The sequence below is a fragment of the Boleophthalmus pectinirostris genome, unplaced genomic scaffold (genome assembly GCF_026225935.1).
Source record: "Boleophthalmus pectinirostris isolate CB_2022bp ecotype Guang Dong unplaced genomic scaffold, ASM2622593v1 HiC_scaffold_22, whole genome shotgun sequence".
Taxonomy (NCBI): Eukaryota; Metazoa; Chordata; class Actinopteri; order Gobiiformes; family Gobiidae; genus Boleophthalmus; species Boleophthalmus pectinirostris.
Genome location: NW_026571190.1, coordinates 31,168,437 through 31,195,253, shown reverse-complemented (window position 1 = coordinate 31,195,253; position 26,817 = coordinate 31,168,437). Strand labels below are relative to the sequence as shown.

General features: G+C 36.1%; 2 protein-coding genes across 2 annotated transcripts; one reads left to right on the top strand and one right to left on the bottom strand.

Annotated features, from left to right (window-relative positions):
• The first annotated feature begins 3,240 nt into the window (after positions 1-3,240).
• cdkn2a/b (cyclin-dependent kinase inhibitor 2A/B (p15, inhibits CDK4)) lies at positions 3,241-7,123 on the top strand. Its single transcript, XM_020930500.2, has 2 exons — positions 3,241-3,647; positions 4,644-7,123. Exons 1-2 carry the CDS (start codon positions 3,522-3,524, stop codon positions 4,893-4,895), a joined length of 378 nt encoding a protein of 125 aa, XP_020786159.1. The 5' UTR covers positions 3,241-3,521; the 3' UTR covers positions 4,896-7,123.
• Positions 5,296-26,592, bottom strand: mtap (methylthioadenosine phosphorylase). The gene is made up of 8 exons (XM_020930499.2): positions 26,445-26,592; positions 22,851-22,937; positions 22,701-22,759; positions 21,139-21,306; positions 13,800-13,902; positions 11,268-11,507; positions 5,708-5,830; positions 5,296-5,626 (listed from the first exon to the last, which is right to left on the bottom strand). The coding sequence occupies exons 1-8, from the start codon at positions 26,466-26,468 to the stop codon at positions 5,588-5,590; spliced, it is 843 nt and encodes a 280-aa protein (XP_020786158.1). The 5' UTR covers positions 26,469-26,592; the 3' UTR covers positions 5,296-5,587.
• Between the last annotated feature and the right edge of the window lie 225 nt (positions 26,593-26,817).

The window sequence follows — 26,817 nt, the reverse complement described above, 5'->3', positions numbered from 1 at the left end:
AATCTTAAGTTTTATGTGTTTTTTTTTCTACACACGTTTAATAAAAAAAATAAATAAATCCACATTGAGATGTATGAATCAGGTGAGGTATAACTATAATATTTGTTTGTAAAGCATCTTTGAGTGTCCAAAAAAAGCGCTACAAGTCAAAACCAGTCATGCAGTGCGGTGAAAGTCATAATGCACGACTTCTCTTAAATTTGCACTGGCTCCCTACTCCACCTCCACCTTTGTTTACTAACTCGGATAAAACAAAGATAAAAGCTATTATTTCACTATTTCACAAACTTTTCACGCAGAAAGAGTTTTTTTTAGCTGTAAAAATCTTTGTGATTGGTAGATGATGGAGCCAGTGATGCTTACAGATGCAGCAGAGTCTGGAGAATGGTGGAAGAAATAATCTATTTTGTTATTTAAGTAAATGTACAGATACTGGAGCAAAATAAATACTCAAGTAAAAGTAAAATTATCACATGAAAAAAACTACTTATGTAAAAATATAGTACAGTATAGTAGTATGAATACCCCTTTAAAAATTTATTTAAAGAGTGAAAAGTAAAAATATTTTGCACAGATTTTGAGGCTTCAAATGTGGTGATTTTGAGACATTAGTGCTCAATTTTGTTCAACAGAAAAAAACTTTACTTATATGTTTGTATTTCTATATTTTTGCAGGCTCAAATTCTGAACATGTTAAAAATAATCCCTCAGGGGAAGTAGAAAGTACAGATATCTGATCTCAAATGTGGTGAAGTAAAAAGAATCCTACTCCCAAAAGAGTGGTGCTCATATGTGGTTCGAGACCGTGGCAAGACGTTAGATGGATTTTATTTTTTTATTTTTTTTTTATTATTTATGTATTTATTTTGGGCAAGTAAGATTTACATTCTTATACCATGGAACATATAACATAAGTGAAATCATAATAGAAATGAAAATAACCACAACAAATAAATAAATAATAATAAAAATAAATATAAAAAATAATATTATTATTATAATTATTATTATTATTAAATTATTATATATTTAATAATAATTAATAATAATAATAATAATAATAATAATAATAATAATAATAATAATATTATTATTATTATTATTATTATTATTATTATTATTCAATCTTTATTAAGAACACATGATATCTGGTTCATAGTATAAAAAAAAAAAAAAAAAAAAAACAATAGTAAGAATAAAAAGTTAAATACAGTGCATGTTATAACGTATACAGACAAGAGCGCCAGTGTCTCCACAGCTTAGAGGTGAATCTGACAGAGCTCCTCACAGGACACACTAGAGCTTCAATGATTTGATTACTCAGATTCACAGCTCTACACATAAATGAATAAATACAACACCTGATTATGACAGCACAGGGTCTCACATCACAATTTACAAACAATTCACTGGCGCTACAGAACCTCGGCACTTTCAGTAATATTCTCAAAGAGTCGTTATACGCCACTGTCAAACTCTGCAAACTCTTTTTCTTATAGTTACGCCAAAGATGCGCAGTATACAAAGGTGAGCAAAAACATTTAAAAAGTGCAATTTTGACATCACTGGAGCACATAGAGAACTTACGGACAAGCATATTGGCCTGGCCATAAAGCTATAGTATTATTATTATTATTATTATTATTATTATTATTATTATTATTTGCCCAAAAAGGACTGGGAAGAAGAAAACTTATTTAATCCCAATGCTATATTTTGCATTTTTCAAACACTTTGAATTAAACTATATAAATTATTTACAAGTGCAGACAAAGAGTCACTGATATAGCTTGGCAATATAACATAAGCATACCAACAATGGTAAGGTTAAAGGTACAGGCAATGGTAAGAAACAACAGATACAAGTAATGTAATGGTCGGCACATACCAGCAATGGTAAAAAAACCAAAAAAAAAAAAAACCAAACATAAACCAGTGCTACAGAAGGAAGTATTGCTCTAATATTAAGACCCACTCTCTATATACTGTGACCAGACCATATGTTTATATAACAACTTGAATTTATGGGTAGTTTGGCATTGCTTGAGATGTGTATTCAAGGTTAATTATGATGAGTCAGTCTATACCTGTTTAGAGATAATCTTTAGTCGATACCACGTGCATGTACACACACGCACACACACACATACACACACACACCTACACACAAACACACACACAGGTTGGAGCACAGGGGACTTCCAGACCTGTACACCTCCTCCACCCACGTAGGACAATCACATTCCAGTAATGTCTGTCTGTCTCATTAACAAATGTAAATGAAAGAAAAAATAAAAGCATAATAGGAAATGCAAAACACATGCAGCTAAAAAAGGCACTACATATACTATAGCAAGTTGTGCCAGTATACAAAAGGATTGTTTATTAGGATTATTTATTCATTTATTATATTAGTCTGTAATGCAGTTTAAGACTACACTGAAAACTCTTCTCCCTGGCATTTAGTATGAGCTAGTCAGGTTATCTTGGTGTTTTTTATTGTAGTTTTCACATGTTATTTGTATATATACATTTGTAACTGCTTCTTCTATTTTGTTGACTTGTATGTGAAGCACTTTGGTCAGCTGAAGTTGTTTTAATGTGCTATATTGAATTGAATTGAATTATTTGAAATAGTTTGGAGCATTTGTCCTTGAATAAATTGAATAATGCCTTAAACCTGAGCTGTGCATGTGTATGTGGCACCAATTTACATAACTGAAATGCTGCTGCTAGTGCCGTTGGAGTTATACAGAGGCCATTGTTTACACAGCCTCTCCACACGCACTGTCAGAAACACACTGCATGCTCAGCAGAAACAGCAACAGGCTACACCAGCTTCAGGTCATCACCGAATACTTTAGATAATACTTTCAGTTTATTACACATTTCTAACCCTACTCACTGGTGCTCTCATCTACTTCTACAAAAGTTGCTAAGAGTGACTAAGCAAGATTGGCCTGGCATCAGTTTCTCATCCACTGGCTCCAAAGTGACCATTTAGGAATTTGCCTCTGCCTCTCAGTGCCTATAATAAAGCACAGGCTCACAGTCCGTTAGAAGGAGGAATCTGAATGAATCGCTCTGCTCCACCACCTTCTCGCACTGGGTTATTGCCAGAACGGTTTGTGAGGGAAATATCAGAGTTATCTTGCGCTGTTGCGGCGGCCAACCACGCTGTGTACTGTCAACAGGGGCCGGCCGGAGCAGGGCATGCGCATTACGTAACTCTGACGTCGCCCATTCAAAAGAGACAAGCCTAGACATACTCCACGCTCCTCAGCTCGACGGATCCTCAGCTCTGTCAGCTCTGTCAGCTGGACAACAGGCGATGCTCCGGCGGTGCGCGCAGGACGCATGACCGGACACGAGGACCGAGCAGCGCTTTAGAATAACGCGAACACGAAGCGCTCAATGTCATTTTCTGAACTCCTGACACCAAAGGGACAGTTTAATTTGGGTTTTGTCGCCGCTGCCTGTTCTTGAAGATCGCTGGGACGTTATTTACATCTCGCCTAATTATGAATCTCGAGGATGATTTAACGACAGCAGCGGCCACAGGGAACACGGCGGCAGTGCAGTATCTTCTGGAGAACACCGAGGTAAAGGTGAACGGGGAGAACCGCTTCGGAAGAACCGCGCTACAGGTCAGTGCGCTCACCAAATGTTACCGACGCACGAAACTTTGAAGCCAAATACGAAATAAATGTAACAGAGTACAAAGTAAACTCGGCTACCGGAGCCTATATTTTAGCTTCCATGTAGCCTCTAGTAAATAGGATTTATAATTCTGGTGAGGCAAAAGTCTGCTTTTTGTGTTTGGAACCTGGTTTAAATGAGCCGAAGCGTTTTGTTTAAATGTTTGTGGTGTTTGTTATGCGTAAAGCGCTTAGCTTAAGGAAATACATGAAATCTATTTTGTTTCACTCACTGCGAAAGACCAGAAACAGGCCTATTGATTGACGATATTTAATTTAGGCTTGAAGTCAACAATCGACGCTTTAGCAGCTTAATGGCATTTCCCTTTAACATAGACTATTAGACAACTAAACAAAAAACGAATTCAAGCATAATCCTTTTCTTTTAGAGGAGCTCAAAAAGCAGCCCAAATGGGCACAGACCGGCGCAGGCCATGACGCAGTTCTCCTAAATCCCCGTGGCCTATTTGGATATATTTTCATTTTCATACGTGTCGTTTCAAGTAATCGAATAAATAAATTGCCTAAATAAAAAAATATATTTAGTGCTTTGAACTGAGAGTTGAGCGTTTGTGCGCATCCCACTCTTGACTTGTTCTGTGCGAAAATTAAATTATGTTGTTAATGTTTCCCTTTTATGAAATATTTACCTATTTACTGAAATGTTATGTTTAGTTTCCTCGAAGTGTGGGTTACTGATTTTGCAGTGTTAGATAAACAGACCTAATCCCCGTTTAACAGCAGAAATAGCACAGCCTAAATCAAATGGGCCTAAAAGTCACGCACATCAAGTATTTTACTCCGAGTTAGGCCCATTGAGAAAGTTTTAGTGCTCAGACGGTTAAACTGCTGTTGTAAAGCCAGAACACACACCTCAGTAGTGTAATAGTGCGGTGCTGCTGGTTTTTAATATCCTTCTGTACCTCCTCATATTCGTGGGTGCAGGTGATGATGATGGGCAGCCTCCCCGTTGCGCAGTTACTGCTGGAGTCTGGAGCAGATCCAAACGTGCGGGACCGCAGCACCGGGGCCACGCCGCTGCATGACGCAGCCAGGACAGGCTTTGCGGACACTGCGCGCCTTCTGGTCCAATACCACGCAGACCCGAATATCAGAGACAACCAGAACTCTCGACCCATCGATGTGGCCAAACTCGGAGGCCACGCCGAAGTGATCGCTTTCCTGGACACTTTATGAACATTATGTGCCGCTGGTTTGGAGCGGGGAGAGGACTGAGGCCTGCAGGGCCCCCTTCATAATAATAACGCATAGCAATTATTTATTAATAACTGTCCGTAATAACTGCAAAGGCAGTGGAATGCCAGAATGAAAGGAAAAATGTTGCACACATATGCTGCTGGCATTGGCCATTTAGAGCACTTTATTGCAGACTGCTTTGCACCCCCACGTGAATACCAAAGTGAAGAAAAACATTGTAAGTAAATGTAATGTGTAACACAACCCAATTCAAATTTAATGATATCCACGTTTAAAATATGTTCAGTTTAAAATAAGACATAAGAAATGTTGCGTCTGTGCCTCAAAAAACATTGGATAAAAGAAACAGTTAAAACCACCAATAAGACTACGCACACACTGCAAGCTAGATTTGTGTTTTATTTTTATGGAATAATAAACAAACAAAACAAAACAGAAATGGGGACCAGCGTTGGAGGTATAAAGTGGATTGAGAGATCACTTGTCTTAATACAAAATACTGGTTATGGTGTTTTAACTGAAACTAAATAACTGGAAAGTAATTGAAAAAAGTGAATGGGTTATCTAAGGCAAAAATCTAACGGAGTTTGTAAGAACAGTCCTTCAGACGCCGGCAACCAAAAACTAGTGAGCACTTTTCCAGGAGAAATTGTCCAAGTTTTTACACACTCTTAATGTTTTGGTAACATAACTGCAGATTGGGCCATTGACTGGAAAAAAAAAAAAAACAGAAGATTTTACAACACCACATAAACTCACCTTTCATGTTAATAATTATGTGAAATACTTACTTTTAAGGACACCAGAGTCTGTCCCCAGTCCATTTGGCTGATCTGTGGGATGGCTGTGAGGAGGATGCTGCTGGCCTTGTTTGCATTTTCTTTCATTGTCTTGAGCACATTGTCGACACAGACCTAGGAGCAAAATGAGAACGGAGTCAGTACTTTTCATATATTGGGCAATGACTATCAGCCTTAAATCTAAAAAAAAAAAGTATTGCATGAAAAAAGCTACTTAAATAAAACAGTAAAAAAAAAAAAGTAAGTAGTACTTTAAGAGTAAAAAAAAAAAGTGAAGATTTTTAGGTCTTCTGAGGCTTCAAATTCAGCAAAAATCTGTAAAAGCCTTTTCAGCAGGTCTCAATTAAAAAAAAAAAAAAAAAAAAAAAACACTTTTCAGTTCTATTCAAAATTGTAGTGGAGTAGAAAGTACAGATATGCTTTCAAATATAGTGAAGTAAAAAATATACTTGTAACATAAAGCACAGATGTATACTTTATTTGTTTTAACTTAAGTACAGTACTTTACTACTTTTACTTTTTAAAGAATATGCATACATTTTGAAGTAGTAGTTGTATTTTATTTTTATCAGCTATGAATTTAAAAGATCACAAATTTGCAGACATTTTACATAAAACTATGACTGAAGGGGCTGATGCTGAACAGTGTTGGGAAATAACTGAACACATGCCCTGAGGATACGTATTCGGAGTACTAATTTTGTATTTAACTGTATTCCGATACAATTACTTTTCATTTGGTGATATTCACAATATAATTACTTTCCTAAACTCAAAGGAACACATGGCGGTACACACAATTTAATCTTCAAACTGCACAAAATTTGTGACAAAAATATAAAACTCGACTCTCGTGGTGAGGGCATGTGTGTTATTTCCTTCTCTAATCAGTGATAAATAAATGTAGAAGACAAAAAATATGAAGAGTTTTATGCACATTTGTTGCTGCTAGTGTTGTCATGTCTTTGTTGTATATGTGCACTTTTAACATATTCAGCTTTTGTTCCAGTTTGTTGCATGTTATGATCTGTTTAGCTTTTCTACACTGCAAAAAGTAGAGTTAAAATGACTTAAATTAAGACCATTTTACTTTATTTGGGTAGATTCAACTTGACACATTTCTCATCTTAAGTGTAGCCAGATGGATTTTCATATTTTAAGTACAAAAAGTCTTGTTCCATTGGTTGAAAATTTTACTTGTCAAGTGAAATGTACTCAAATCATGATCAAACTTTCTTAATTAAAGCAACCTTACCAGGGCTAGATTTTATTTTTTGCAGCGTGAATATGCTCTGTTTAATCGAAGTACTGAAAGCAATAAACTGTGTGTATGAAAAATTAGCACAAATGTAGAGGCTTCACACAATACAAATACATAATCTGTTAATAAATAGAAGACTGAAAACACTTGTGGTCAGCTTTTTTTCCAACCATTTGCAAATTTAAATCAGAACAGATAATTAACTAAAACTTCCCCACTCGTAAAAAGAAAATAGGATAAATAATGATGCCCCCATAATTATTGCATCATCTAACACACAGTATATTGAAGTCCATATAATAATTAACACGACGGGCCTAATGTACAACTGAAAATATTTGAAGTAAATAAATGTGTGAATCATTTTCATTACAGATGTTATGATTTTGAATTACAATTTGGACTCAATATTTGTGAATTTGTTGAAATGTAACTGGAGGTTTTGTGATTCACTTTTTATTTATTACTACATATTATCTTGTTTCTAGCCTGCACTGATCTTGTGGAAATTATATTATTTCCACAGAAGCAGCGTCCATTACACACACAGCCACACAACCCATTTCCTCAAATTTATCAGATTTATCAAAAGACCATTACCCAGCTGCTCGGGACACACTCACACACCTTTTCCAATTCTGGTCGATATCAGGATATTAGTATATTAGTGCGTATAACAACAGGTCTATATGATTCTCTAATTTTGAGTTATTTTGGTGGGATAATACCTGTTGTAAATATAAATTATAGTTTTCCACCAATCAAAGATATGTTGAAAAATACAGGAAGTAGAGAGTTAGGGTTAGTTGATGAGCCTACGCATAAGTTGCACAACAAACAGTTTTTTGTGATACTCTTACAGACCCAGGTTTGTTTGTCCAGTTTGTTGACTTGGTTTGTGTGCGTTTTAATTTTTCCCTGCTGTGAGAGCCCTGGTCCCTGACTGGTGGGGCACTTCTACACCAGGCCAATCCTGCCTCACCTCCGGCCTCCTCCCCCTGTTTAAGAAGATCCTCCACACGTCTTTGTGGCCGGTCTGCCATTTTGTGTGTGTCTCTCTGGTGCCAGTCACTCGTTTTGGTACTAGTACGTGTCTGACTTTGTTTGTGCTGAGACACTTGGTTAGTTTAGTTCTGTTTTGTGCCTTTTTATTTTGTCACTCGATTCTGTTTGTGGGTTTACTCTGGGACACTTGTGATTTAGTTTTGTTGTGTGTCCCTTTAGTTTAATCACTCATTTTTGTATAGACCTGCGTGACCTGTTTTTTTTTGTTTTTTTTTTGTTAATCCTGTTATTTTATTTCTTAGTTTTGGTTATTTTCTGTACATATTTTAGCCTGATTTGTTAATTTACCTTTTTACATCCCTGTTAATTAAACATTACTTAATTTCCATTCTCCACCTTGTTTTTTTTTTTTTTGTCACTTCCCTGACCCTAGTGAGCTGGGTCATAACAGATACTTTAAACATTATTTCAACTAAATTATGATGTTTTATTATATTTTATTTGTCAAATAATATTATATGTTTAGAGTTTTGGTCCAGCATAACATGTAGGTAACAGCTAAGTATTCCCTGGTAAAAGTAATAAAAAGAATTATAAATTTTTCAAAACAAAATCTTCAATATAATGATCGAAAGTGTGTTTTAGCAAAATGAGTAGTTAAAGTGCCAATGATTATGACAGTTAAAGTAGCACAAGGACCAAAAAAAACTTCATTTTCCTAAAACAATAAATATTATATAACAAATTGTGTTATGTAGCTCTTATTTATCTCTCAACTAATTAGAGAACAAGTTTGTATTAAAAGTTCAAACATTATGAGCTTTTCTAGACTGATGAAAAACCAGTCTTATGACATAAATTTATCACCCCCAACGAGGATATGAGCAGCACAGATAATTTGGAACAGATATCTGATCCAGCAAATTTTTATATGTGATATCACTAACAGTATGTGTATATGTGCATCCCTACCAGCTGCACATCTCCTGTTGTTCACAAATTTTATTCAAACCTCCCACAGACTTTTCAGAGCACCGTACCTTGGGGCAATGAGCCTTCGCCCACACTGTCCCTCTGGAACTCCTTCCCCCTTGACACACAGCTTCAAAACTCACCTTTTCCTCATAGTCATAACACCCACAAATGACCGCTTCCTCATTACTTTGTCTGCCCTGTCCTTGTTTATGTGACAGGGCCCATCACGCTATTTTCTCTGTTGCTATGTTGCTTCCTCATAAAAAACATACCCGGGGTTGTGTTTTGTTTCATTCACACATGCTTCACACACACTCTGCTCCACGTTCTAATGTCACGTGGTTATACCGGAAGTGCTCCACCGTGTTTTTAAACTCCTTTTATACACCTTTACAAGAATAATTTGGAGAATTTCCGTCCTGGAATTTGCAAACTCTACTGAATTAAAGTTAAAAAGCAGCAGTTAACTTGAAAACTACCACTGACACAAGGTGGAGCAGAGCATTTTTAGCTTTGCAGATGCAGATGGACTAATGATAATGCAGGATTACTCGAACGTGTGAAAACAAAACACAACTCTGGGGATGTTTTTGATGAGGTAACAACATTACAACATGGTTTAAAGCTCACAAGAGTAAATTTTGCGCAATATAGGACCTTTAAATAACTGTAACGTGTGAAAAGCACTGCATAAAACCTAAGTATAACTACAAATAATAATCATGAAAGCTGCAGGACATTTATTGCTGATTTCCTAGTCTCCTTGAACTGCTTTGTTTTGCATGTCATGTCTGAAATACAATGTTTTGGAAGGGTCTGTCCGGATTAAGATAGTGACCCGTGATGACTCAACGTGATCTGAATGACTCAATGACTTCCACCGGAGACGAGAGAGCAGCTTCCGAGTGTGGGAGGGTGGGGGGCGGGGGCTGGGGGGGTAGGAAGGGGGAGGAGGGGCACAGGAGGTGGGGTGCAGGAGGTTGGGCAGGAGGTGGGGCGGTGGTGTGATGCAGAGTGTGGGAGGAAGGATGTGGCGAGAGCTACAGGAGGGGCAATGGGTCAGCTGCAGGATCTCGGAAGTTAGACTTATTACGGGTTACACGATCAGTGACAAAAGAGACAATCTCTTCCCCACACGCTGTACACGATGCCAAGTTTATGAGGTCAGACATGAGCACAGTGCAGATACTTGACGGTTAATTATGTAACCACCAGAGGAAGAAAGAGGCTGCCAAATACGATGAAAATATGTAAAAAAGTATGAAAAGTTAAGACGTTTTATGATCGTTGAAACTTTAAACACACTATTTACGTCAAGATTTTCTGATTATTTGTGGTAGCCAACATTAAAGGCGCATTGTGTAACATCTAATGGACGGTCTGCCACTTGCATGTCTCCATGGAGATGTTATTGTGTTGTCTTCAATGTTCCACACTATAGATTAAACCCATCTATCACTATCCCTATTTACAGTAAGAATTATTGTGTTTTTGAGCAATAAAAACACTGGTAATGAATAAATGCTAGATGGATATGTTTAAAGTTATACCAAGGAACATCCCAAACATCTCCATGGAGACAAGCAGATAGCAGACCGTCCACCAGAAAAAATGTGCAGTGCACCTTTAAGAAGTTTTATGATTGTCGAAGCCTTAGACACGCTATTTATGTCAAGATCTTCTGGTTATTTGTGGCAGAAAACATTACACTTGTCTCAATCAGTCATACATAAACCACTGAAACTTACACTTTAAATGTGCAGTGAGGCCTGTCACAATAACGGATTTTGTGTTACAAATGAAACGTTATATATTGCTGAAGTAAATACAGAAACGATAAACAATGATACTGAAACCAAACCATAAAGCAGAATTTTCCTCCAAAAACTATTCTAAATGTACAAAATTGTTAAAAATATAAGTTGCAATAAATAACAGAATGCAACGCTTACATAGTTAAATTGTGTCTGTAATGAGTCATAAAAGTCCATAATTCAAACATCCTCAGATCTTATCACAGTACAGAAAAATAACCAGAATTTTTCCACTAGTAAAAAAAAAAAAAAAAAAGAAAAAAAAGATTGTTCCCTCTAACATATATTGAATAACAAATCAATATGGCCTATGTGAAAGAATACTAATACTAATACTAATACTAATACTAATACTAATACTAATACTATATGGACACTGTGTAAAGTAATATCTCATGCCCATTTTTCACCTATAAACCCATCTGTGTATTCGAGCCGGACAGAGCAAAAAGGAAAGGTAGTGTTCCCAGGACCGTTACAGTCTCCAGCCACTCACCGCCTCCTCGTGCTCCTTCCAACAGTCATAGTCTGTTGCCATGGCGATGCTAGCATAGCACAGGCCGGCCTCTTTGGCGAGTACCACCTCCGGCACCGTGGTCATGTTGATGACGTCGGCGCCCCACTGACGGAACATGAGGCTCTCAGCTCGGGAGGAGAATCTGGGACCCTCGATGGAGATCATGGTCCCTTTGACGTGACACTTTACCCCAAGACCTCGCGCCACCTCCACCAAAACCTGCACCAGAGGAAAGAACTGTCATTATAACACAGTTTGATATTTTATTTATTTTTGTATTTATGTTTATTAAGGACATCACAATCGCATTAGACAAGTCAGATGCATTGCTTTGAGTGTTTTAGCACAAGTGTTAGTTTTCAATCCCCGACCATTAAAAAAATAAATAAAATTTAAAGTACATGCATAAAAACAGATAAGATGAGACACATAAGTTACATTCAGATAAAATATATACAGTTCATTTTCAATGGACGCATTTTTGATAAGAAACAATAATACAATAATTTTAATTTACGTTTAAATTTGTTTTTTTTGGTTTCCAATTTTAAATCATCTGGTAAACAGTTCCACACTCTGGTCCCTTTAGCAGAGAAAGAGACTGACCAAGAGTTTGTTCTGTACATAGGAACAACACAATTACCTCTTCTGTTCGCTCTGTGTACATTTTATGGTCCTGGCAAATTCTGAATACAGTGCTGTATCACACTTAAAAAATAATTTAAGATTATTAAAATTGGTAACATTTTTAAAGGTTATGTTTCTTTAAACTTTCGCAGTTGTGCCAGTGTCTGGGCATTTTGTCAAGGACCTTAACGGCCAGTTTGTAAAACAAACAGAGCGGTTTCAATGTGGCTGAGGAGGCCTGCGACAATGAGTGTATACATGCACATCAGTATCCTGGTTATTATCAGGTTTTTTGCGTATCCCAGTTTCGTCATGGTGCATGTATACACAGCAGCCCGAATACTGCCATAACTAGAATATGGCTAATAACCGGGATACTGATGTGCATGTATACGCACTCAATAAGATAAATGCGGGCAGATCATTGCATTCATGAATAGTTTTGAAGTCTGAAGCATAATATCTTTATGTTTGAAGCAAAAGCAATTGAGCCTAGTTTTAATTTTCTTCATCGAGTATTTTGTGTGACCGATAAATTTGAGAGGCCAAAGGTATTTAACTTCACTGACTGTTAGAATTTTCTCATTGTGAACAGTCACCTCAAAGTCACAGTTTTTTGTTTGTGTACACTGATATACTTCTGAAATAAATATAGATGATGATGACAAGACGAAATGTGTGTTTAATTCTAAGATTTATAAATTGGGATAATTTCCGTGTAAAGCCTGGAAGAAACCACAGACTAGACTTTCAGATGGCAGAAGGGGCAAGGGGGTTCGGTAAAACTAATATTGTTCAACTGCAGACTTTTTCTTGCAATATATAATATATAATAAAATATGGTCTTAGGTCTAGTCAGTAATAGAAATGATCAGGTTTCATATTTGGTATTTTACCTTTCCGATATTTCATGGCAAAGAACAAAAATAACAAAAGTACAGTGTAATCGATAGCAAAAAACACCTCTTGTCCCTCATCACATTTTAGAATCTGAAATCCACCAATTAATTTGAGTTTGTAACACATCTGGCCCATTGTATTTTGTTTGTGGTGTTTTATAAGCCAAAGCTGGGTATATCTGTATGCAAGACACAATAATAAAATAATTTCAAATTCAGTAAAGATGATAACATAACTAATTTATACCACTGACCCAAGCAAATTTAAACCACTGATCCAAGCAGATTTAAACCACAAAACCATTCTAAATCTACAATATTGTCAAAAAATGATGAGCTGCAATGAGTAAACAGCAGAATGAATCACATTAGTGCTTAGTTCTGCATCTGTAATGAGTCATATTCAAGATATTTATTCATACTTTCATGTCTTAAATTTCATCATATAGTCAAAAAATAACCAAAGATTCCCCAGTAGAGCAAAGAAACTGTACACCCAATAAATATTGACCCCAAAAATATATTGTTCCAGCTTTCCTATATTGACAGAAGATAAATATTTGTATTACTATATTTCTATATATTTGATTTTTACTTGTATATATAGATTTACATAATTATGCTCTATTTGACGCTGGTCTCTGGTTATTTTGCTACTTATTTTGTATTTATTATTACGAGTTATACTGTTGCTCTCTGTTATTATAATATATTGTGATGTGTGAGCTACTGTGTCCAGATAATCTCCCTTGTGGGTCAATAAAATTTGTCTAAGTCTAAATCTAAATAACTAATAATATCTCAGTAGTGCAAAGAAAAAGCAGCCACAATACATATTTACCCCAAAAATTATTGTTACAGCTTTCATCTGCTGAGTGATACAGTAGGTCAGTATAGTAATTATTGTGACAGGCCTATACCAGAGAGTAGAGTACAGTTATATTTACATTTAACAGAATAAACAGGATTTAGAAGTAATATCCACCTCTCTTGTTTTGTTGCAGAATGGTTCAGCCATGGGGATGTGGCAGACTCCTGGAGGACTGCTCTGCTGTCCATCGTACAGAGTCTGGGCTCTCTTAGTCGTCCTATTTACACCAACAAACATACATACAATACTTATGTTAACTACATTCATACCATACTCCATATAACTGTACAACAATTCACCTTTACAGTATGTAACAGACGTCAAAGATCATTTTTGCACGGTTTTCCTAATGACCACTTGTATATAGCAGAGAAATACAGTATTTTTATTACCATTTTGCTGTATTTTATTTCTACTTGTACCTATATGTTTATATAATTATGCTTTATTTGCCGTCAGTCTCTTATTTCTGCTACTTATTTGAAATTTATGATACAATTTCTCTTTAGATGTGTGAAAAAACCCTCATTCATCCAAGTAGAATCCATGGCAAAGGAGAAATTCAGGTTGTCGACTGGACAAAAGTTAGTTTGGTCGAATACGTTTCGCAGCTCATCCAAGTTGCTTCTTCAGTTCTGGTCAGAATGCTGGTGGACACTTCCTTATATCTGTCAGCAGGGAGGAGCTAACTACTCTGAAACTAACACACCTACCTGTTTACAGTTTCTGTTAGTTAGCTAGGCCTATTGAACTGCGCTGAGTGTGGAGTCATATTAGCATAACCATTCAGGGCCATAATGGATCCTTTCACATCTTTGGACCTGACATGGCTACAGCTATTGTTCTCTTGCTTATTTTAATTTAGGTCTGAGGATGGAGTTGTAAAGAAGATAGATGGTGTCTGAGGTCTCCATTGTCTCCACTGTCCTCAAAAGAGCGACCTGTGGCTGTAAGATGGAGATGTACAGAAGACTGAGGTCCACTGCTGCTCTCTCGTCTCTGTTGGTACATCCTCTTCTGAAGTAACAGTTTAGTTTCTCCAATGTAGCGTTCACTGCAGTCTTCCTTACACTAAATGGAGTAATACGCTGTGAGCTACTGTGTCTAAATAATCTCCCTTGTGGATCAATAAAGTCAGTCTAAGTCAAAGTCTAATTAATTAAATAATATGAATGTAACAATAACTAAAATATTGTGATATCATATCATCAAAAGTCTCAAAATAATATCATGGGCCATTACAACCAGTTCTAGGAAGTAAATGAATACATGTATGGAGAATATGTGAATGAATGAGACATTAGACAGACTTTATTGATCCACAAGGGAAAGTACTTGGACACAGTAGCTCACACATCACAATATATTACAGTAACAAAGAGTACAAAATATAAAAAATGGTAATAAAACTTCCAAATAAGTAGCAAGAGACTGGTGTCAAATAAGATGTAATTATATAAATGAATGTACAAGTAAGTAATTAACTAATTTTGAGTAACTGTATTCAAGTACAGTTTGTTGGAAAACATTACAATATTTGATCATGTAATTTATGCTTCAAACTGCACATGATCAGTGAAAATAATAGAAAACACAGCTTTGGTAGTGAGTACATGTGTGATTTTTCCATAATTTCCCATTAGTATTAGTCCAGACTACATGAACAAATAAGAGTTATTAAGCATTTTAAATCTTAATTCTTTGGATTATGAGAGAAACCAAAGAAAGGCCAGGGCATTTTAAAAGGAAAGTAGCATATTCACAGTTCTTTTAGCCTTCACAAAATATAGCAATTAATATACCAAATAATGAGGTGCATACCGTGCAAATATCGTACTGATATTAACTATTATTTACTATTAACTAATGCCTTCTTCTGGCACATTCACATGAGTTGGTTTGACTGAACACCAGTTAAATGACGTCTTTTTGAGCTGATGACCTATAAACAGCTGCTTACTGACCCAAATGACCACTTATGACTACTGTGTATTTGCTGTAATGACAAACCATAAAATAATGTAGCTGGAGAAAAAGTCAGGCCGTTAAACCCTGCAGCCATTTGTAAGTGTGTCAGGGGCACACTGGCACAGAGTCTAACGGCTGCCCATGGGACAAACAATACAGTCTGTTCATTGCAAAAAGCTTCCTATTTTGTAAACACAACACTGCAGTATCTCTCACAACTGTATACAACAAATGACCACACAAGTAAGGACACTATTACTGTCACATTCAAATTAGGTATCTGTTTTAAGACTGCACAATATCTAAATATATTCATACTGAAATCAGAATTTGAGTTGCAGCTATTATTACATCGCAAAGGCTGCATTTTTTAGATAACAATGTTCTCTGCCAAGAATACAATATCCAGAATAAAATGCAGGTGTCATGTGAACCATTTCTTAATTCTTCATTTAAAAGTGGCCTAAATGGCACACAAGAATTTAAAAATTTCTATTGCAATCTGTAGCATTTTATATAAATTAATATCCCTGAATGTGGCATCTTAATAAAAGCATTTACTTATATTATTATATCAAATTTAGAGTTGATAAAGTTATTTATTTAAAACATAAGAAAGTAAGGCATTTTCAGGTAGATCCCTGTAATTAATGTAAATGTATTGACCGTGATCATGAAGGAAACCTGTTCTTAGGTACACAGACTGACTTACCATGGCAACAGAGTCAGGATTCAGGTTAAGTCTCTCTGTGACACTAAGCTCTTTTTTTTTTTTTTTTTTTTTTTTTCCCGTTTTTCCATAACCACAAAAAATATGTCATTATAAATGCTGACGCTGCTAACTTTATTACATTAACATTTGCCAAAAAAACTGCTGTAACATGTTGCTGGACAAGTCTGAACAAGCCTGTACTAGGACTTCCTCTTTTACAAAACAGATCTGGTTCCTGATTCTATTTGTTGGGCTTCAGTGTCATGAGTAAACAAAGCATGATGCAGCTCAGTGCATGGAGGCATTCACGCAGCAGGCCACGAAAAAGAGGATCTATTTAGAGTGATCTTTGCACATTAGTCATGGGAGTTTTGGCTCCAGATCTTTTAAGATTAATTTCTTGGAGCCATTCAAAAAACTGTCTCTTTTATTATTTATTTATATGAGAGAAGCAAATGTAAGAACTAATTTTAACAAGAGAGAAATGAAAAGAAACAGAAAACGCACACCAAAATTAATGTAGAGGTGCAAATGCAAGGAGCAGCAAGATAAAAGTGAAAAAATGCATAGCACACTTAGATAGCCAATGTCCAAAGGCTTTTGTTTTTTTTTTAAATAACGTTTTGGCAAAAAAAGCCTTTGTCAGATTCCCTTCTTGCTTTGGACAACAGTACACGAGAAAAGGGTATCTGATGAAGGCTTTTTTTTTTTTGCCACAACATTATTTGAAAATAAAAAAGCTTTTGGATATCGGCCATCTGAGTGTGCTGTGCATTTTTTCACTTTTAACAAGAGAGAAATGACAAAGGCTAAGAAATGGTTCAAACTGAAAGTGGGCAAACCCATTGAAATTATGTATAATCTGCACTGTACTGTGGAACTTTTCTAGTGGAGGATCCGTTACCTCCTTGTCTTCATGGAGATGTTGCATTGTCCAAAATGCTCCATAGTATTGCATTACAGAGTTTCCTGCAGCAAAACTTGAATTTCCCTCTCAATAAAGTAATAAATCTCTGTCTGTCTCTCTCTTTCTCTAAAAAATTAGATTCCAACTGGTCACATTAAAAGGTGCACTGTATAACTTCTACGGTGGAAGGTCCACTACCTGCTTGTCTCCATGGAGATTTCTTTGCCTGGAGTGTTCCACAGTAGGGCATTAAACATATCGCCCTTTCATTTGTTAAATTATAGGTGTTTTATATCTCAAAAACACCTTAAAAACATTAATTCTAACCATGTGCAAGCTTGCTTTTCCATAGATCTGACCTGCCTTCATTGTGATTTTATTTCCATACTGTAGAATAATCAAGGCAAAACAGTAATATCTCCATGAAAACAAGTAGGCTGTGGAAAAGTTACACCGTGCACCTTTAAGGGACCATTCAAAAGAGCTGACTTGTTCACGGCTGTCACATCACTGCTGCACATATTAAGTTATAGTGTGGAATTTGTGCTATCAGCTAAGTGCTCAGGGCTCCCACGGGGCTGGACTTCTAGCACACAATACATAATGGATTTATGTATCGCCTGGGGGCTGTGCTTTGGTGAGAAAAAGTCTCTCCTGCACATTCACTGGATCAAGTGAGGTTAGAGATTAAAAGGCCCATATTACGCCGTTTTCTGAACTACTAGTATGTTATAATATTATTTCTTCGTCACAAACAGACCTGGAGTTGTGGTTTATTTCATTCACTCGTTTCATACAGAAACCTACATATTTTGGCTGAGTTCTTCTCTCAAACATAAAACACTGTGTTCCAGCTTGTGATGTCATGTGGTAATACAAGAAGTTCTCCACTGTGTTTTTAAACTTCATACACCTTCACTTGAATCATTTGGATGATTTTAGGCCAGGAATTGCCAATCGCTATTAAACTAAAAGTAAAAGGTAAATGTTAACTTGAAAATTACTGCTTCATGACATCACAAGGTGGAACAGAGCATTTTGAGTTTTGGAGATGTAGAGCATTACTTCCCAAAGACTGAGTCACAAGAGATTTTTTTGGGGGGGTCGCCTGATACACTCCTGATATGTATGTTGTGCTCTCCTCCTGCATCCCGGACTGGAACACACTACAAAAACGCAGACAGGCCCACCTATTTCATTAGAAATGTTGAAATATAAGGACATGTTTTATATCATTTCTAGCCTTTTTATTATTATTTTATTGACTATTTTGTTCTAATATTGCTGGTTCAATTGAATGTTGAAAAAGAAATGGGCTACATTTAAATGTCCAAATAGGCGCTTTATGGATCAGTTTTTTTACTGGTTTAATTATGGTTTTTCATTGTTTAAAACCTGAGTAATACTAATTGTTCAGAGAGACACAATAAAATATCCTCATTAATGTTCAATAATGGTCAAATCCACCTTTATTTTGTGATTTACGAATAACGTCTATTGACTTGGATCACAAAGGTTTATCACTTTTAAAATATGGGTCAACAGAAAAAAAGTTTGGGAAACACTGATGTAGAAAAACAAATAACAAAGGGTTACTTAAATGTGTGTGAATGACTCCAGGTATGTTTTTGATGAGGCAACAACATTATAACATGGCTTAAAGCTCACAAGAGTCACTTCTGCAAAATATAGGACCTTTAACACACAGGGCAAATTTCTTGACACACATCTAGTAAAATATGCTAATAATTTACGCGCAAATTCTCACACAACAACAAAAGCGGATATGCTATGAAAAATGAGACAGGAAAGAAACGTAGTGGTTTTAAAATATAGACATGCTGGCTCTCTGTTGTCTTGAGGGCGTAGTGAGCTTCTGCCCGGAGGTGGAATGTTACATTGACACTACACAAGCAACGCCCCAAGCTAGTTTGCCACCGCAGCAATATTAGGTTTTAAATGGTTCACACTAAACAGGAAACCTTAAATTTAGCGTAATAGTAATGAAAGTAAACTCTCCTTGCAGTGTCAGTTTCTCACAAAGCAACTCTAAAACGTCAATGAGATGTGTGGGAAGGTTAAATGGAAAAAAATACGAGTAAAATTGTAATATTATATGTAAATAGTTCCTGTACATAACCCAAAAAATAAACTCAGAGTCTCAAAATAAGTACTGATAAAGTCATCCCATAGCTTCACATATGCTATTTGAGATAAGAAGCTGTTCTGGCGATCTAGTCATTTGATAACAATAGCTGGAAACGCCTATGGTGGACATCATGTGCAGACACTGAAATGCTCAGCTGTACAGCACCCGTGACACTGGCCGTCACCCATGGGTTACAGAATTAAGAGTGTTGCGGTAGTGACTGACAATTTAATACAAAATATTATAACTAGTGAAAGAGGTAAAAGTCATCAAATTTATTTTTTTGTTGAATGTTCTCTGCAAAGAATGAAATATCCAGACTAAAATCCAGATGGCATATAAAGACAGTTAAATTAAATTAAATTAGGAAAAGCTTTTGCTTTTAAAATGCCTTGACAAGATTTTGGTGTGAATTATTTCTGTCATAATCCCATGAATTCAAGTAAAAACATATTTCTTCATGTTGTCTGCACTGAAATGAATCATGGGATATGTAGTTCCCTATGTTTATAAGCTGTTGCTACTATAAAACCACGCATTTCAGCAAAGGAACTTGTATTTCAATATATTGTGACAGCCCACGATATTATTGTGAGACTTTTAACGATACAATATCATGATATTTTGCTTATTGTTACATCCCATCATTTTATTTGATACAATTATTTCTTTAAACCATAAGAGGAAGACAATTATTGCTAAATGTCTGTAAATAATGTAAAACAATAATCATGATTAATTCTGTTTCTGTAAAACCTGTTCTTAGGTACACAGAGTGAGTTACCATGGCAACGGAGTCAGGATTCAGTTTAACTCTCTCTCTGTGAAACTAGGTAATTTTTGGCTTTCCATACTCAAGTGTCTAGACTAAATATATGTTTTCACTAAATATATATTTGGAAAAGTTAGTTTGAAAACAGTAATTAACCAAAAATCTGTAATTATAAATGCTGACGCTGCACTTGTGTTAAGGGTTAGGGTTAGTCAACAGACCTGCTGTCACATGCTGTGGGGCAAGTCTGAACAAGCCTGTACATGGATTTTTCAGGGATGCACCCGTGACAGTGGCCAGTCATCCATGGGCCTCTGAATTAGGAGCGTTGCCATAGCGACTGACAAACAAAATATTATAACTAATGAAGGATGTCACATATACCAGGGCACTGAAACCCATCAATAGAAAAGAAAACTGGCCAACATCCTATCGCAAACTTATATTGTTCAGTTATTTATTAAAAACATTCATTCATATATAATTTAACACACAAACCCTGCATATTTAGGCTGAGTTCTTCCCTCAAACTGCAACCACTCTGTTCCACCTTGTAATGATGTGATGTGGTAATACAAGAACAGCTGTGTTTTTAAAGTGAATACACCTTCACTAGAAACATTTGGATAATTGCAGCTCTGGAATTAGCAATCTCAACTAAACTAAAAGGTGAAAGAGAGCTGTTAACTTGTAAACTACATGACATCACAAGGTGGAACAGACTATTTTGAGCTTTGGAGATGTAGACAGCCTAATAATATAGCATTACTCAAACATGTGTGAATGAAACAAAACAAAACTCCAGGTATGTTTTTGATGAGTTGACATTATGATATGACTTAAAGCTTACAAGTATTTTATTGTTCCTGTTATTCATGCTCTATGCACAGACTGAAGACCAAACAATTATCTCAAATGAAAAGTGTCACCGTTAAACTCACTGACCTGTCGATAAACTGATCAATGATGACAATGTCTCCGGGCTGTATCTCCTCCCTGAGTGAGCCGCAGGCAGTCGTCACCAACAGATGTGTGCAGCCTTCTTCTTTCAGCGCCCAGATATTGGCCTGATAGTTTACATTGGTGGGCATTATGGTGTGCTGTCTTCCATGTCTAGATTGAAATGACAAGAAACATTTCAAGGCTTTGTTGTTTTAAGAAATGTAAAGAAATAACAGCATTAAAAAAAATAATAATAAAGGCTGATGGATGGTAGGCTATAATCATAAAATACAATGTTTCACTTAACTTCATGTGAGCTGTAATTATTCATATTTACTTGATTTTTGTTATAACTTTCTTATCTGATCCTAATATTTAATCAGTCTAAAACCTATGGGGATTTATAACATGATAATCTTCTGTCCTATCAATCACTATTTCATCTTTGCACTGTTTTATAGCCGATACATATTTGTATTTCAACAAATGTGTGCAGCTTTCTTCTTTCAGAGCCTATATATCGGCCTGGTAGTTTACATTGGTGGCATTATGGTGCAGAGGAGGGACCAAGTCGTTGTTTTGCAAGTCTCAAGTCTTTGACCTCAAATCCAAGTCAAGTCCCAAGTCAAATACAGGTAAGTCCAAGTTTAGTCTCGAGTCACTGGCCCATAAGTCCAAGTAAAGTACAAAATATAGGTTAGATTTTTGCAATTTATATGAATTTTAATCTAAATTGTACATAAAAATTCATGGTACATGAGTATTTATATAAGAGCTGTAGATGTGCAAATTTTTCCTTTTTAAATGTCTTGACAAGAGTGCAAATTATTACGGTCCAAACAGAAAGAGTTAAGATTTAAAAGTGCTTATTAACAGTTAATTTAAGTCACAGGGCTCAAGTCTGAGTCAAGTCCCAAGTCAATGACCTTCAAGTCCAAGTCGAGTCCCAAATATTTGTCCATTTTATCAAATCAAATCTCAAGTCATAAAAATAGTGACTTAAGTCTGACTCAAGTCCAGACCGAGACCTCCGTTATGGTGTGCTGTCTTCCATGTCTAAATATAAATAACAAGAAACAGGCTTTTTTTGTTAGATTGGCTCAACATGATTAGAATTTTAAAACAATTTAAAGCAAAAAACAAAAAAAAAAAAACAAAAAAAAAAACTTCGAACTTGACTGATCCACAAGGGAAATTATATGGACACAGGAGCTCACACATCATAATAAAATATAATGACAAAGACTAAAACTATGAATGAATCAATATTAATAAGAAATTCAAGTAGCTAAATTAACAAGAAATAAAAAAAAATACAGAAATATAGTAATACAAGTATATCTCAGCTCAATACAAAAGGTTGTAAATAGAAAACAGTGCAAAGATGAACGAGAGAATGACAGAATAGAAGAATGTTTATTACGGAAGGGTGAGTAATAAATCTCTCTGATCTGTTCCTAATATTTAAATCAATCTAAAACCTATTTGCATTTCTAAAAATAGCTCTGCCAACTACTAGTCCTGTCCACTAGATGGCGCAAAACGTACATAAACAAGCGTCTCACCTTGCGAGGAGAACACATTCAACATTCTTGATCTTTCCCAGAATAAGAGCGTCTGAAGGCTGTTGAAAAGGTTAAACAACACAATGATGTAAATGCACCGAGGATAAAATGTTATAAAATTTTTTTATTTAATTAAATCTAAAAACAGACCTTTCCATAGGGAGTGTCCACATATCTCTCGGTGCGTCCTTCCAAAATGTCTGGATCATCTAGACCAGAGCCTCCAATAATTCCAATCTGCAGGATACACAACATATTCAATAATAAGAAATTTAAAGGTGCACTGTGTAACATTTCTCATGGAGGATGTGCATGGAAAAGTTATTCCTTTGTCTAGAATGTTCCACAATATAGATCAAACCTACTGTATCTATAATGAGGGATACTATTCATAGAAGGATTTATTGTATTTTTGAGTTGTACGTTGTAACTTTTCAGCTGGAGATCCGTCACCTGCTTGTTTCTATGGATACATCATTGCTCTGCCTGGAATGTTCCACAGTATGACATCACTACTTTACATTTATTCAATTACAAGTAGTTTAATGGCTCAAAAATACCTAGAAAAAACAGACATTCTGACTTAAGTGGGGTCACCTCTCCACAGATCTGACCTCTTACTTGGCCTGGTTCGGTCTCCATGAAGATAGAAAGTTTTAATGCCATACTGTGAATCATTTCAGATAAAGCAATAACATCTCCATGGAGACAAATATCTTAGACAACCTTTACTGATCCACAAGGGAAATTATTTGGACAAAGTAGCTCAAACATCACAATATAATATAATAACAAAGAGTAAAAAGTATAAATGGTAGTAATAAATTCTAAATAAGTAGCAAAAAAGTAAGAAGTAGGTAGTAAAAGATTATAAAATATAATTATTCCCCAACATGAGCTAAATGTTTAATGAATGGTATTATGCTGATGTCAACACTGCAATAGGATACAACACAAAAGCTCTCCTCAAAATCGCCTTACAGGACCTCCGCCTATTTCAAATACTAACAGTGCAAATAATGTAGACGTGTCTTTTGTTCATCTAGACAAGTAACCCATTCATTCACATCCTGCTCAGAAATCTCACATAATACAGTCTAGAAATGTTCTGCTACCACAAGAGTATCTATGATTAATGAGTGTTAAAAAATATAATGCTGATTTTGATGTAATTTGAGAGCCTCCCACATCTCTCTGCTCATTCATGACTAACGTGAGTCAGTATAGTCGCATTTTCTTTGTGTTTGGTCATTTTTAAGCCGCTTTTCAGTATTTTACCTCATCAAATGACAATGTACGTGTGTATCTCTTTACTGTTGGCAGGTATCAAATTGGTCCAAAATAGGGACACCTGAGACATTTCTTGTATAAAACTGCGACAAATCTGCTGGGACAGGGGACACAGGGCTTAAATCTTGAACTGTCCTGGGTAAATAGGGATGTCAGGTCACCCTATCCCACATGAGAGCACATTGTGTAAGCAATGTAATAAGTGCAATGTAATAAGCTGTCGTGTCTTATGAAGCTGAAATGGACAATAGTAAAGACAAACTTTAAAAGGTGCACTGTGCAACTTTTTGTTTGGGGTTCCGTCATCTGCTTGCTTCTATGGATATTAGGAGTCTGCAAAAATATCAACATATCGATATATCGTGTCATTTAATGCTGATGCAATATCAATGGGCTGCTCTATCGCTATACTGGTATCTCCAAGAGTAATTTTGGTATAAAGATGCAAAAAACCCGAGACATTACAGCATGTATTAATGGACAACTAACAAAGTCTCGAGACATTTCAGTATGACTTTCCACAGGGGACAAAAAAGTTTTGTAAAATTTATTTTTATTTTAACCAGTGAGTGCCTTGTGAGTTTTTTGCATCTTTAAAGGGACAGTTCTGAATTTTGGACATAGGATCTCATTTCCTAGTGAGCCAGAGTGTTGGAGACGTGTGAAGACACTTTTTTAAATATTCTATCCAGTCCTTGTATTTGCAGAGGTCACTGGTGCTAGGGTAGTGCATCTCAATGGCCATAGTTATCCTACCACTAAAAACAGTCTTACCCAGTCCACAAAGCACCTGAAGAAAATCCATTATTACACCAGACTGTCCATGTTTGAAATAAAACGAACCTTGCGCTGCATGAATCGTCACATGTTAAGGGACTATTTTCTCAGCAGCAGTGGAATTTTACTCTGCTCTAGTTAGTTGTGATAATATGAATGTGGCCATATCTGGAACAGGCATCTTTGTGTGCTCTATGTTTCGCTATGGCAGCTGCAGGTAAACAAACTATTACTGAGCCGGTAATACAGGTGCCAGGTGATATCAGTCCGCCACTGCCAAGCTTTCTATCAGGAAGTACAACTCACTGCTGCTGCTCAGACACAAATCCTTCAAATGCAAGGTTGGTTTTACTTGTAAAATGATTCTATCAACACAGACATTTACATCAACAGTCTGGCGTAATAACAGTTTTGCTTCGGGTGTTTTGTGGAGTGGGTAAGACTGTTTTTAGTGGCAGGATAACTATGGCCATTGACATGCACTAGCCTAGCACCAGCGACCTCTGCAAATACAAGGACTGGAAAGAATATTTTAAAAAGTGTCTCCACACATCTCCAACACTCTGACTCACTAGGAAATGAGGCCCTATGTCCAAAAATTCTGAACTGTCTATTTAATTTGATTTCCCTTTCCCAAAAAGCACCACTGTGTTCTATCTATTGTATATTATGCTCTGGAGGTCCAGGAAGCACTCCTTTTGACACTTTTATAGTAATTTTGGTATATTTTACTAAAGTATTTTGTTACAGTGCTACAGTTTTGCTGCTTGTTTAGTAGAAGGAAACTTGTTTATGCAACACATTTGACATTTTCACTGTTTTGATGATTAAATTGTCTGTGTTTCAAGTTCGCTTTGCACAAGAAGTGTTTTAACAAAGACTTTTAGTATCACAGCCATGATTTAGCCATTATTTTTTATTGAACCGTACAGAATCAATTTGAATCGAATGTTGACTGTATCGAGATATGTATCGTATCGTGGCCTATGTACCGAATCGGCAACTTCTTAATGATACCCAGCCTCAATGTATATGTCATTGCACTGCCTGGAATGTTCCACAGTATGACATTACAGAGCTTTGACTTACATTTATTCAATTACAGCTGGTTTTATTGCCCCAAAACACCTAGAGATGAAAGCAGGGTTGCCTCTCTCCACAGATCTAACCTGTAACTTGGTCGGGTTTGGTCTCCATGATGACAGAAAGTTTTAATACCACACTGTGAAACCAGACAAAGCAATAATGTCATGTCCATGGAGAAAAGCGTTTGACGGATCCTCCACCAGAAAAGTTACACAATACACCTTTAGTAACTCAGAAAAAGATGAGAGACAGCGTTGCTAAGAAGTAAGGACACGTGTATTTGACCCTACAATCAAAGTAATACTAAACATCATGCAGCAGCCCTCAAAGATGCTCTGAACTTGCAGATAAAATTTAAAATATGTCACAATTATGTAGGGCATGAAGACCACGTGCCAGCCCTTGTGTCTGTCTCATCCGGTGGTGGGGCATGTGTTTAGTGACTGCAAACTATTGTCTGTTTGCAAATGAAATGCTAATATCTATTTCTCTGTTTTAAATGAGGGCTTGGAGGGTCACACATGTGCATTCCGATCCCAATATAAAACCGCAGACAGGAAACGGACAAGTCCACGCTGTAATTGGTCTTACCTTAATGGTTTGAGATGATGCCATGATTCAAATCGCTTGCTTTTCTTGTTAAAAAAAAAAAAAAGAAAAAAAGAAAAACTAGTTATTTTTCCGTCATGTTCCGGAAGAAATTACAGCCTTTAGCATCCGTTACCCACGTGTCATTTTCTTCCCGTATTTCTTCAAAATAAAAGCACAAAGAATAAGACGCAATGGAACAAACAAAGAGCAGTAAAGGTGTCAAAAATACAATTAATTTGAAAATGTGTTGACATGCTATTAATACATATACATTTAATACATTATATAGATTTCACTAAAATATTTTGATTATAAATTACTACTTCAGTGGTTCAATATAAGAATTATAAAAGTTTACTATCGTTAATAACAT